Source organism: Morus notabilis, unplaced genomic scaffold (assembly GCF_000414095.1).
Source record: "Morus notabilis unplaced genomic scaffold, ASM41409v2 Scaffold184, whole genome shotgun sequence".
Taxonomy (NCBI): Eukaryota; Viridiplantae; Streptophyta; class Magnoliopsida; order Rosales; family Moraceae; genus Morus; species Morus notabilis.
Window position 1 is genome coordinate 723,808 of NW_010387636.1, and position 12,254 is coordinate 736,061.

Below are 12,254 nucleotides of genomic sequence, written 5' to 3' on the forward strand. Positions count from 1 at the left end.
CCACACCCCCCCCCCCACCCCCCCCCCAAATGTCTTCACTGTAAAATTATCATGGACTTTCAAATCAGATTTCAGGTGCAAAAGTCGAAGTGTATGATCCTCGTCTTGGTGAAAATGAAGGGAAGCTTGTTATATCTGGAACACCTGATCAAACCCTTGCAGCGCAAAGTTTACTTCAAGCCTTTATCCAAACTGCAAATAAATCATAACATCACAACGCCGACGACCCAAACAGATGAACTTTTTGGCAACGTGTTCCTTCTCTGTCTGATTTTTGCTATGGAGGTACTCAGTAGACAATATCTTCTTGTATAGATAGATAATTCTAGGTTGAAGGCTAGCAGCGAAGCAGCATCCATACTTGGATTGTAAAGGTCAGAAGCTCTATTACATCACTTTTGAACAATGCATGTCAAGTGCATTTGTGATTGTTTCGCTTTTGCTAACCACATAGAGTTGCTCATTTTGGATCCAAATCGCTTGCATGCTTTACTATGAAGACGTGATAAGAACACTATAATAGACTAGAAAGACTACAAACTCGTGAACTGAAGGACATATTAATTGATATTGCTTGTACTAATGACACAAAAAAAAGTTGAAACGCCAAATGGTTTGTTTTTACACCTCAGCATACATCGCTTTATATATACGTTCTCAAAAAACGACGTTCCTAGCAAGGTTGATTCAAAAGCGGCATGTTGTCCAACTTAAGTTTAAACTGTTATCATCTTATAACAAGAACAACAACAACCGCAAATATAAAGTCCCTCAAATACTTTTTTTTTTTTTTTTTTTTTTTTTTACACAACATGCTCTTTGAATTTCAATTTGAAATTTTATGTATTTGTTAGCTAAAACAGTACTTGTGCAAAACTTCATCTAGCAGCAAAAGTATATTTATGATCTTGTTATTCGGATCAAATTAGTACTTTAATGGAGAGTGTGATAAGAATACCTTGTTCTACACCAAGAACCCTTAAAAAAAACAAAAAATAAAATGGGGACATCAATGTGGTACCGACTGAGTGTACTTCGATGCTTAAGCCAACTAATAGTGAGTGAATTTGGCACAGTTTCGGCATTGCAAAAACAGTGTGTACCTTGGCCTCTCAAATAAGAGCACTTTACTGTTCAGGGAGCAATGTAATGGTGACTCCAATGTTCAGAGACAAAATGGCGGGTAATCGCTAGTCACTTGACTTAGAAGGTTCTACCGAGGAGTTACTTCTAGACCAAAAGTGTACCCGCAGTAACTTGAGGAGGCACCCCTCCATTCACGTTTTGTTCTCATATGCATCGGCTCATTCTAAATCGATATATCCAGGCTCCTCCAACCCAAATAGGTGCTCTTTCTTTCAAAGTGGCTGTGCGCAAAGTCGAATCAAAGGCTTTACAAGGGAGCTCTGCAAACCTAAAGTTTTGGGGGCATGAGTGTGAATAATTCAAAATTCAATTATGATTTTATCTTTGCAAAATTCTCATGTGAGTGCACGTGCTACTCTTCTTTTTAATTTTGACGGGAAATGAAACAGAGGGACAAAGTGAGAGAAATTCAAAATTAAAGTGGTTCAATGAGAACTTTTGAACTTCATAAGGTAAAGTGGGGTGGCCCAAAATGCAAGGGGAATAAATGTTAATAACCCTAGAAAGAATGATGAAACGTCCCACTTGAGCAAGTGAGGTCTATTTTCTATAATTTTTCATAAATAAATTGCACAAAGGACTAAGCCCTCAAAAAAATTCTTATAGAAAGTCAAGTACCTTGAGAAGTTCAGATTAAAAAAAAAAAAAAAAAACAGCAACAACAACAACTTGAGAAATACACAGAACCTGGTCTTGCTCAAGTGGGAAATTTCTTCATTTGTTTGTTGAGAAGTTGCAGATAAAAACAAAAGACTTGAGAAAGATTTTTAAAACTTATGTTAGTAAATAACTAATTTACTAATATATATAAATTAATAAGAAAATTGTAATAAATAGTAGATTTTTAAAACTAAATTAAGTAAATAGCAGATTTTAAAATTTTTTAAAATAAATAATAATTTATGTGGTAAATGAATCATTTACTATGTAAATGATTCATTCACACTTGAAAAAAAGTAACATACGTGGTAAACAATCATTATTTACATATAAACTGTTCCTTTTACAAGTCGTAAAAGGAAAATTTACCTAAAAAAAATGTTTTTACTAGCCGTAAATGAACTGTTTATGCGGTAAATAATTAATTTATCACATAAACTATTATTTATTTCATATAGTTTTAAAATATGCTGTTTACTTAATTTAGTTTAAAAAATCTTCTGTTTACTACATTCCTTTTTATGTTTTGAATTTTTCATTTTCCTATTTTACCCTTTATCTTTATATTTTTTCTTTTTTTTTCTCTTTTCCTCTCGAACTCATTCTCTTTATTTATCGTTCGTGGGTCTACTCTTATAACTCTCTCATTGTCAGCTGTTCTTTTTTCCAATCACCTTCGTTGGAGCTTGCGAATTATAAATTTAAAGGTTTAAACAATATAAGAATGATTATTATCATTATTTTTTTAAGATATGCAATGTGACAAAATCTATAACTAGATTATATTAACTTTATTAATATAAGATAAACATATTTTAGTTGTGTTCGTAAATTTAGGATTGACCCATCAGAATACATATTGTGTTTCTTTGTAAATCCATGATTTATCAAATAGAAAACAATTTTTGTTCCTTCATAAATCATAGATTTATACAATAAATCAAAGATTTATCATTAAAACATAGATTGTGTTTATTCTTGATTCTTGGATTTATAGTGCAAAACCAGGATTTACCGAAAACACACTATATGTTATGTTGGTGAATTATCAATTTACAATGTATGTACTTATCTAACAATTATTAGTTCTTTAAATATTGACTGATCTACAATTAGTAAAGCTAAATGACAAAGAAAAAAATAAAGAATATATGTCTTTCTTTTTGAAGAAAGAAGAAGGAAAAATAAGAAAGAAGCAAAAGGAAAAGAAGGTGAAAGAAAAGGAAGAGAGAGAGAGAGTAGGGTTTCTATTACGATTTTCTACCATTGAATAGAAATATATGGCCACGACAGAAAAATCATAGCAAGATACTAACCACTATGAGATTCGCCTGACAATATGAGATTTCTGAACGTGATGTGAGAAAGAGATAGAGAAAGAATAAGGAGAGAGAGAGAGCTAGAGCCAGAGCCGAATAGAGAGAAGAGAGACAAAGTAAATTTTGGGTTTTATTTATTTTTTAATCAAGGTTTTTCTTTGGAATATTAATTTAGTTTAAATCCGAATTTACACTTATTAGACCTTACTAACTAATTATAAACGTTGAGCTATTTATTTTTATAGCCCTTTTAATCTGGCATATTTATCTCAATCTCCCTTTATTTATCCACTTCATTAGGTTGTCTTAAAAAAAAAAAAAAAAAAAAAAGACCGATTACGAAAAAATTTTGTTTTGAAGGGTTATCTTTAGCTTTTCTAAAGAAGTGATTATGTGTTCCTAAAGGGCTCATAAAAAAGGCTTTTCATTTTTTCTTATTTAAGAATATTAGTTGAAACTGGGCACGAGAATCTATAAATAAAAATGAGAAATATATTTATTTGGGTGTCATTGGAGAAATAATATAAAAATAATGTATAATAAGATAAAAAAGATCGCTTAGTTTTATTAGGAGAAGATGATTTAATTTAAGTAGGGATATGTATGAGAAAAAATTATTCTAATGATGAATTACAGAGAAAAGTATCTTTTTGAGGGTCAATTTGGAAGACAAGAAGAAGAAGAAGAATGTATAATAGGGTAGAGGAGACAAGAACGGAAAAAAGAGGACTAAAAAAAAGAAGAGAGGAAAAAAGTGGAAAGTAAACAAAATAAAAACAGGTGGAATGTACACAAAAAATAAAAATAAAAATAAAAAAATAAAGAAAAAGGAAAACTGGAGCACTAACGAAACGGCACCAACCAAGCCGTTTCCGTTATTGCCCAAAACTCATCCTTAGATATTGTAGTAAAGATAGATAAGCATTTCATTGTTGAAGCATGCCGCACGTAAAATCGAGAGGCCACTAGAACTGAAAAAAGAAAGACAGACTACAAAAGAGGTCACTCAGATAAAAATGATTGTTGGCTTGGCCAAGCTCTTGAATTTCTTTGTAAGCGTTAACATCACTGTCGTACATACTACGACCCTGCCTTACTACCGTAGATTCGTGGTGGGCATTTCTCAGAGCTCCATTGAAGCCTCACAAAACGACATATGCCTTGCAGAAGTCTCACGGGTTTATTCTTCTTTGATTCTGCGATGCATAGAGAAGAAGTCTTTAGCAGAGTCCAGACTTGTCCATGCACGTATTATAAAGGTCGGAATCTTAAATGTCAAGGTAGGAAATAAGCTTAACTATGCGTACATGAAGTGTGGTAGCATTGTGGATGCTCGTAAACTGTTTGACGAATTGCCTAAAAGGCATATAATAAGCTGGAATTCAATGATTTCCTTTCACGTTGGTCGAAGAAAGTGTAAGGACGCTATTTTGTTGTGCACACGGATGGTTTCGGAGGGAGTTATGCCCGATGAATACACGCTTTCGAGTGTTTTCAAGGCGTTTTCTGAACTTGGTCTTGTACATGGTGGAATGGGAGCTCACGGGATGGCGGTTGTTTTAGGTTTGGAGGTCTCAGATGCGTTTGTTGGTTCTGCCCTTGTTGATATGTATGCAAAGTTTGGTATAATGAAGAACGCTCAACTGGTCGCAGACCGAGTTATGAGCAAAGATGTGGTTTTGTTTACAGCTTTGATTGTTGGTTACACTCAACACGGTGATGGGATTGAAGCTCTAAAGGTTTTTGTGAACATGATCAACCGTGGAATTAAAGCTAATGAGTATACTTTTGCAAGCATATTGATCACATGTGGAAATTTAGAGGACTTAAGAGTAGGTAAGTTGACCCATGGTCTTCTTATCAAATCTGGTCTTGAATCAGTTGTGACGTCTCAAACATCACTCCTTACTATGTATGCTAGATGCAGCTTGGTTGATGATTCTTTGAAGGTATTCAAGGACATTTCGCACCCGAATCAGGTGACCTGGACCTCTTTGATTGCGGGTCTTGTCCAAAATGGTAGAGAAGAGGTAGCTTTATCCAAGTTCAAAGAGATGATCCGTAGTTCAATACTTCCAAATTCTTTCACGCTATCCAGTGTCCTTCAGGCATGTTCAAGACTTGCAATGCTCGAGGGAGGAAAACAAATCCATGCTATGGTCATGAAATTCGAATTAAACAAAGATAGATATGCTGGCGCTGCTCTTGTTGATTTGTATGGGAAATGTGGAGGTACAGAAATGGCAAGGTCTGTTTTTGATTCTTTAGTTGAATTTGATGTGGTGTCTATGAATTCCATGATTTATGTTTATGCCCAAAATGGTTCGGGACATGAAGCAATTAAACTATTCAATGAAATGAAAGAATTGGGTGTTGAACCAAATGAAGTAACAGTTTTGAGTGTCCTCTTAGCATGCAACAATGCGGGATTGGTTGAAGAAGGCTGCCATATGTTTGCCTCCTTTAGAAACAATCCAAAATATGAATTGACCAGAGATCACTATGCTTGCATGGTTAATTTGTTAGGGCGTTGTGGAAGACTTGAAGAGGCTGAAGTGTTGATAAGGGAAGTCAGAGAACCAGATGTGGTCTTATGGAGGACACTTCTAAGTGCATGTAGGATTCACGGTGAAGTGGAGATGGCAGAGAGAGCTCTAAGTAGAGTGCGTGATCTCGCTCCAGACGATGATGCAACTCATGTATTGATGTCAAATCTTTATGCTTCAATTGGTAATTGGAATCAAGTTATTGAGATGAAAAGCACAATGAGGGAAATAAAATTGAAGAAGATTCCAGCAATGAGTTGGGTTGAGATTGATAAGGAGGTTCACACTTTCATGGCTGGAGATTGGTCCCACCCAAGATCTAATGAGATACTTGAAACACTAGAATATTTGTTTGAGAAGGTTACTAGTCTGGGTTATGTTCCTGATACAAGATTTGTGTTGCAAAACTTGGACGAGGAGAGCAAAAGAAGGTCTTTATATTATCATAGTGAGAAGTTAGCCACAGCCTTTGCTCTATGGACCACAAGAAACAGAGGCACAAGTATCAGAATTTTTAAGAACCTTAGAGTTTGTGGGGATTGCCATTCATGGATAAAATTAGTCTCTAATGTTGTTGGAAGAGAAATAATTGCTCGAGATGCTAAAAGATTTCATCATTTTAAAGAGGGCTCATGTTCCTGTGGAGATTATTGGTAAACCTGATTTGTAATGCATATCAACAAGGCACAGCGGCGCTCCCCATGGCGAATTTTATTCTCAAATTTCTGGGCACTTGCTAATCTTAATGGCAGATTAAGTCACCAAACACTCTGTTCGTTATAATACATTGCTGTATGAATTGCAAGCTGATGGGAAGAGATGCATCTTGACACATTCTATCTGTCTGAAGGCTGTTTTGTTAAGCAGATAATGATATCATTTGGGAGGCAAGTAACATTGGATAGTATTTCTATATGATCTATGAGGGCTGATAATCTTTGAGCAGTTATTTGTGTGACTCGTATACTCTTGACCATGTTTTTATGGATCTTGAACTGAAACAGGAGAAAATATACTCTCATTGTTGTCAAATTCCAAATTTGTATGTACAACTACTTGCATATATGCACAAAGACCTTGATTATGCCTTGATCAAGCAGTATATTGCTTTGGAATATTTGTAAAATCTCAGATTTAAAACTTTTGAAAGTCCTTTGCGAATATGTGGACTTGTATCGAGAGATCCTGCTCTCGACAAAATATGAAAAAGGTGAAATAAGTTTCCGGACTTGTAAAATTAAGATAACGTTGCTCATGGCTCGATCTATGGAAAGAGCCACCTAAATGCCTGATGAATCCATCGATCTTTAATTTACAGAGGAGTTATCTAAAACTGGATCACAAGCTTCTCAGCTTTGGAGAGAGATAATTCCTTGAAAAAGAGTTCTGTTCAGCCAGATTTGAGTCAACTGCTAATTGATTGTATATCTGCTTAATAGAATGCGAATAATATTGTATGATCTACCATTTATATATTTCTTTTGATGTTACATTTATTCAAATAAACAGATGAACAGAATGAGAAGAACACGAGTTTCTGGTCTGCAAAACTGCTAACCATTTCTCGGTTTATTCTGTTCTCTATAAACAAATTACTAATGTACATACAAAACAATTATCCTCCATTATTTTTTATATTTTTTTCCTCTGTTTATATCTCGAAGCTGTGTTGTGCTATTTTTTTTTTTTTTTTTTAATGTCAAATACTGAGATATGAGTTTATGAAGTCTTGAATCCTAGAGTGTACAAGCATCTAAAGTTAGCTTCTCTAAGTTGGATTATGAGAACGTCTTTCTCTCACCGGAAAGCTAAAAATTGTAGATGCTGTTACAGCTCAGGAGCCAAGAAATTCCATTTGTGTGCTCACATGAAAGAAAGTGCTTCCTTGGGCTTTCCCAATAGAGATAAGACTGTTGCAGAGATATGCTTTGAGGAGAGCCCGGCTTCTTCAATCTGATCTTGGGGTGCTCCATGGTCAATGTATCTATCAGGAAGAACCATTGATCTCAACTGCAAAGAAAGATCAAGAACAGTTAAGAGGCAAACAAAAGGAAAAGACAAGAGTAAGGTAACCAAAAAATATTCTCCCACTGCGATAAGGTTAAGATTTCTCTTTTTAAAGAATACCTTGAGGGGCCCATCCAGAAGTCCACTTAAGCTTAGGAAGTGTGACACATGAGACCCAAATCCTCCAATTGCTCCCTCTTCCACAGTAATAAGGATCTCATGCTCCTTGACTAATTGCCTGATGAGATCTGCATCCAAAGGTTTGCAAAATCTCGCATCGGCTACTGTTATTGCAATGTCCCTTGTTTTCAGCAAATTTGCAGCTTCCATACATTGTTGAACTATTGCGCCATAGCCCAAAATAGCAACTCCGCTTCCTTCCGTTAGTATTCTGCCCTTTCCAATCTATCCAAGAATATAACAGAAAGATCAAACCTATCTGTCTGGTTTATCTGAAAATTCTCCTAAAAGTCTTGGAAATGATTTAATGCTAACCTCAAGTACAGTCCCTTTGTTATTAGGTGGAAGAACTGCTCCGATGCCGTTACCCCTTGGAAACCGGAAGCAGCTGGGTCTGTCATCTATGGCTGCTGCTGTGGCCACCATGTGCATGAGTTCAGCCTCATCAGATGGAGCCATGACAATCATGTTGGGCAAGCAGGCCATGTAGGTGACATCGAATGCTCCGCAGTGTGTGGGCCCATCTGCACCAACTAAACCAGCCCGATCCAAAGCAAAGCGGACAGGTAGCTTTTGAAGATCGACATCATGTGCCACCTGAATATTACCCAGTTCTTTTATCAATTAAAAAGCTTAACAAACCATACTTGGAAAGGCGAGTACAAAGGCAATCTACACAACCTGTTATAACAATTATTACCTGTTACATAAAGGATTCATACTGTTTTATATGACAATTTTTTATTCACAACAACAACAACAAATACAAGCCTTAATTTTAAATTAATTAGGGTCGGTTATATGCAAAAAAAAAAAAAAAAAAAAGAGACAGGGAGATCCTCATCCCTGATGTATTTAAGAATTCCGTTTCTTATTTACCGACCTGGTCATATCCTCTTTGCAGGAATGATGAGTAGATGGCACAGAATGGTTTGAGACCCTCTGCAGCTAATCCAGCTGCAAAGGTGACAGCGTGCTGCTCAGCAATTCCTACATCAAAGCAGCGCTCTGGAAATCTCTTTTGGAAATAGTTGAGACCGGTTCCACCACCCATTGCCGCATGGATGCCCACGATCCTTTCATCTACTTCAGCTTCTTTTATTAGGGCCTCGGCAAAGTACTGAGTATATGAAAGGGTGGCGGCTTTAGGCTTAAATTGCTTGCCCGTTCTTGGCTCAAACTTGACAACCCCTGGATATAGAACAATGCTAAGAACTCAAAAAAATTGTATTGGATTAATGAAGAAAGAAAGAAAGAAAAAATTCATCTCACCATGCATTTTATCAGGTGCTGCCTCAGCCGGGGGATAGCCCTTTCCTTTCTCTGTCACTATGTGGATCAGAACCGGTCCTGGTGCAGGCGTTGCCTTCACTCTCTCGAAAATGGTAACTAGATCTTCAACATTATGTCCATCCACTGGACCAATATAATAGATTCCAAGCTCCTCAAAGAGTGTAGACCCAGAAGCACTGATCATTCCCCTAGCGTACTCATCTACTTTTGCTGCAACTTCATGTGCTTGCCCTCCGATTTGCTTTGTGATTGTCTTTGACAGGGAAGAGAAAAAGGGCTAAAATAAGTTGTTGAAATAAGATTCAAGAGATATAGAGTAGAAAGGAATGAGCAATATCAGTAAACGTATAAGGGCTCAGTACTTTTGCAGCTTCTCGAAGTTTTCGGAATTCGGTGCTTGCTTGAATCTTGGACAGAGCACTGCTGAGGGCCCCTACTGGACTTGCAGGCCCATCAAGAGTGGCAGTCGGTAAAGAGACTTGCTTGTTGTCATTCAACACGATAATCATGTTGGTGTCCAAGAACCCTGCATTGTTCATGGCTTCGTACGCCATACCTGCAGTCATGGCTCCATCTCCAATCACAGAAATGACATGGTTCTTCTTCTGCAGTAGATCTCGGGCAACCGCCATGCCTATCAAAACGACAAGATTTAAACACTATTCTCTATCGTTTTGAACATACTTTCTATTTACTGAAGAATATAAAGAAAAAAAAAAAGGGGCAGACATAATACATATAGTGTGAAAACTAAACATACCAAGGCCTGCAGATATGCTAGTAGAACTGTGACCTGCACCAAAAGCATCATGAATGCTCTCCTCTCTTTTCGGAAATCCTGCAAGGCCGGAAGTTTTTCTAATTGTGTGCATTAAAGACCTCCTTCCTGTGAGAATCTTATGGGGGTATGCCTGCAAAAATTTATTGCTTATCAGAACCTATTATTGCTTGTAGCTAGAACAAATTACTTTTTTTTTTTTTTAATTCCCTATTTCAATTATAACAAAGAAATGTCGTTCTGGATCACCTGATGGCCAACATCCCATATGATCTTGTCTTCAGGTGTGTTGAACACATGATGCAGTGCAACTGTTAGCTCCACAACTCCTAAGCTGGAACTGAGATGCCCACCTATCTTTGATACTGTGTGTACTATATCGGCTCTAAGCTCTGCTGCTAGTTGTTCAAGATCCTGGAATTATCATTCAAGTGTTAAAAGTGAACGTTTATGGGCCAAGAGCTTGTTTTGGACAAGGGTAATAACCCATAAAGAAAAAACATAAGCAGTCTGATTGTGAACTTATGCATGGTCTACCTGTGTGGATAGATTCTTCATGTGAACGGGGTAGTTGATAGAATCAAGCAATGGTGTCGCCGGTTTTTCCCCGGAATAATCGATCTTCCATCCGTCCTTTTCTTTTCTGATCAACTTCTTTTCCACACCACCGTCTGATGATGAGCTACCATGGGAAGCTCTCAAATAAAACTGTAAAACACCAACACCAGCATTGCACCATCAAGAATAAACGGTTGTCATAAAAGTGCACTAAAAAATGGAATATAAATGAATAAGATGAAGGTAACGAACATGGTATTAGATATTATGACAGCATAAAGAAGTAGAGCTTATATGGAAAAGAAACAGCCAAAAAAAGGTTGAAATGGACATATAATGATGTATGTTTACCAGTTTTCTTGTACTATAACTTGGTCCTGGATATTTAATCCTTGGACAGAACGATTGTTTTGGTACAATGAAAGACCCAGAAACCGCCATAGCTAATCGAAGACTTGTGTAAAGCCTGTGAGGAGTTTCAAGAGACGAAGACAAGAACCAAATTATATAGCAGACTAGGCACTGAAAAAGAATCCTATATATACGTGGCACATGAATTTAATATATATTATAAGAATAATAACAATATACTTTGTATTTATTTCTCTCTAAAAGAAAAATTGGACTTTCATTTTGAATAGAAACTCATTGAATTATGAGATGTTCATTTGACCTGGTCAGCTTGGAATCGTAACTTGGTTAAGAAAGGTAAACGGTCATAGAGTATTGTTGAAAAATAAAGATCTTAATTATGTGATGTATACTGAAAATCTACTGTTTTTTCAAAAAAGAAAATCTTTTATTTATTTTTTTGCTCAAAATATCTTTTACATTTAATATCCGATGCCAGACGATGATAGTCTATGCAATTTGAAATAATTATGTTAAAAAAAATATTAAAAAGATTATTAGAATTGGTCAAATACGTTTGCGTTAGACAACTTTGTTGTGCCATATGAGTGTTCCTATATGCCCATGGTCACATAATATTCTAGCATTAATATTCTCTTGACTTATTACTTATTCTTTTTTTTTTTAATTTTGTTTGAACAATAATCCGTCCATAGTTGGAATATTATTATGAAATATTTTTTTTAAAAAAATATTATGAAGGAACATTGAAAGGCACCCCAAAAAAAAAAAAAAAAAAAAAAAAAAAAAACAATGCATGGCTATCAGAATTATTGCCAGGACCACATGTAATGCCCATCCCAAGACCCTTGACGATCGGTAAAGAAACGTAAAGAAAATATTTTAGTTTTCGAAAATTAAGAATTGTTTTCTTTTTTCGAAGATCAGAAAATTAAGAATTATTAACAGTGACAAATTAGTAAACAATATATATTTAGTAGCAACTGGATATGTATGCAAATAGATATCCAGTTGTTCTCAAAGGAAAGAAACATAAACGGAAAATGACGAAGAGAGAAGGTCCAAGCATTTGATGCCATTTTCGTTGTTCTCAAAGGAAAGAATCTTGAAGCACATTAGGAAAATTTAGAATGGGATCTTTGATCTGTGCTAAGAGGTCAGATCCAGATGGAATAAGAGATAAATATAATGTATATTCATAATTTATACAGCCCATAGGGATTTGACATTTTTTAAGACTACAAAACGAGAAATCTCAACTCTACTTTTGGTATAGTGTCTGCTAACCATATTTAAAAAATTTATGTACAAAGGGCATCTATTAGCCTATAGGGTTATTAAGTTTATTTTTACAAAATTCTTTTAATTAATTTGAAATTAGACACGAATATTCTG

At 35.7% G+C, this 12,254-nt stretch overlaps 3 protein-coding genes across 5 annotated transcripts in view; 2 read left to right on the top strand and 1 right to left on the bottom strand.

The window, feature by feature from the left end:
• Positions 1-645, top strand: part of LOC112095352 (KH domain-containing protein HEN4) — a 20,382-nt gene extending 19,737 nt beyond the window's left edge. The window contains exon 7 of one of the 3 annotated variants that reach the window (XM_024177150.1): positions 76-645. In XM_024177150.1, the coding sequence (XP_024032918.1) occupies positions 76-315 (240 nt within the window). In that variant the 3' untranslated portion in view covers positions 316-645. Of the gene's footprint in view, positions 1-68 lie in introns of all 3 variants that reach the window. The other 2 variants (XM_024177151.1, XM_024177152.1) reach the window with 2 other exon arrangements.
• A 3,496-nt stretch (positions 646-4,141) lies between these two features.
• LOC21409428 (pentatricopeptide repeat-containing protein At5g65570) lies at positions 4,142-7,264 on the top strand. The gene has a single exon (XM_010115149.2). The coding sequence runs from the start codon at positions 4,142-4,144 to the stop codon at positions 6,326-6,328; it is 2,187 nt and encodes a 728-aa protein (XP_010113451.1). The 3' UTR covers positions 6,329-7,264.
• Positions 7,265-7,348: 84 nt separating this feature from the next.
• LOC21409429 (probable 1-deoxy-D-xylulose-5-phosphate synthase 2, chloroplastic) lies at positions 7,349-10,974 on the bottom strand. Its single transcript, XM_010115150.2, has 10 exons — positions 10,839-10,974; positions 10,467-10,637; positions 10,179-10,343; positions 9,912-10,062; positions 9,514-9,785; positions 9,131-9,404; positions 8,742-9,049; positions 8,174-8,455; positions 7,799-8,083; positions 7,349-7,681 (listed from the first exon to the last, which is right to left on the bottom strand). Exons 1-10 carry the CDS (start codon positions 10,926-10,928, stop codon positions 7,535-7,537), a joined length of 2,145 nt encoding a protein of 714 aa, XP_010113452.1. The 5' UTR covers positions 10,929-10,974; the 3' UTR covers positions 7,349-7,534.
• Positions 10,975-12,254: the final 1,280 nt, after the last annotated feature.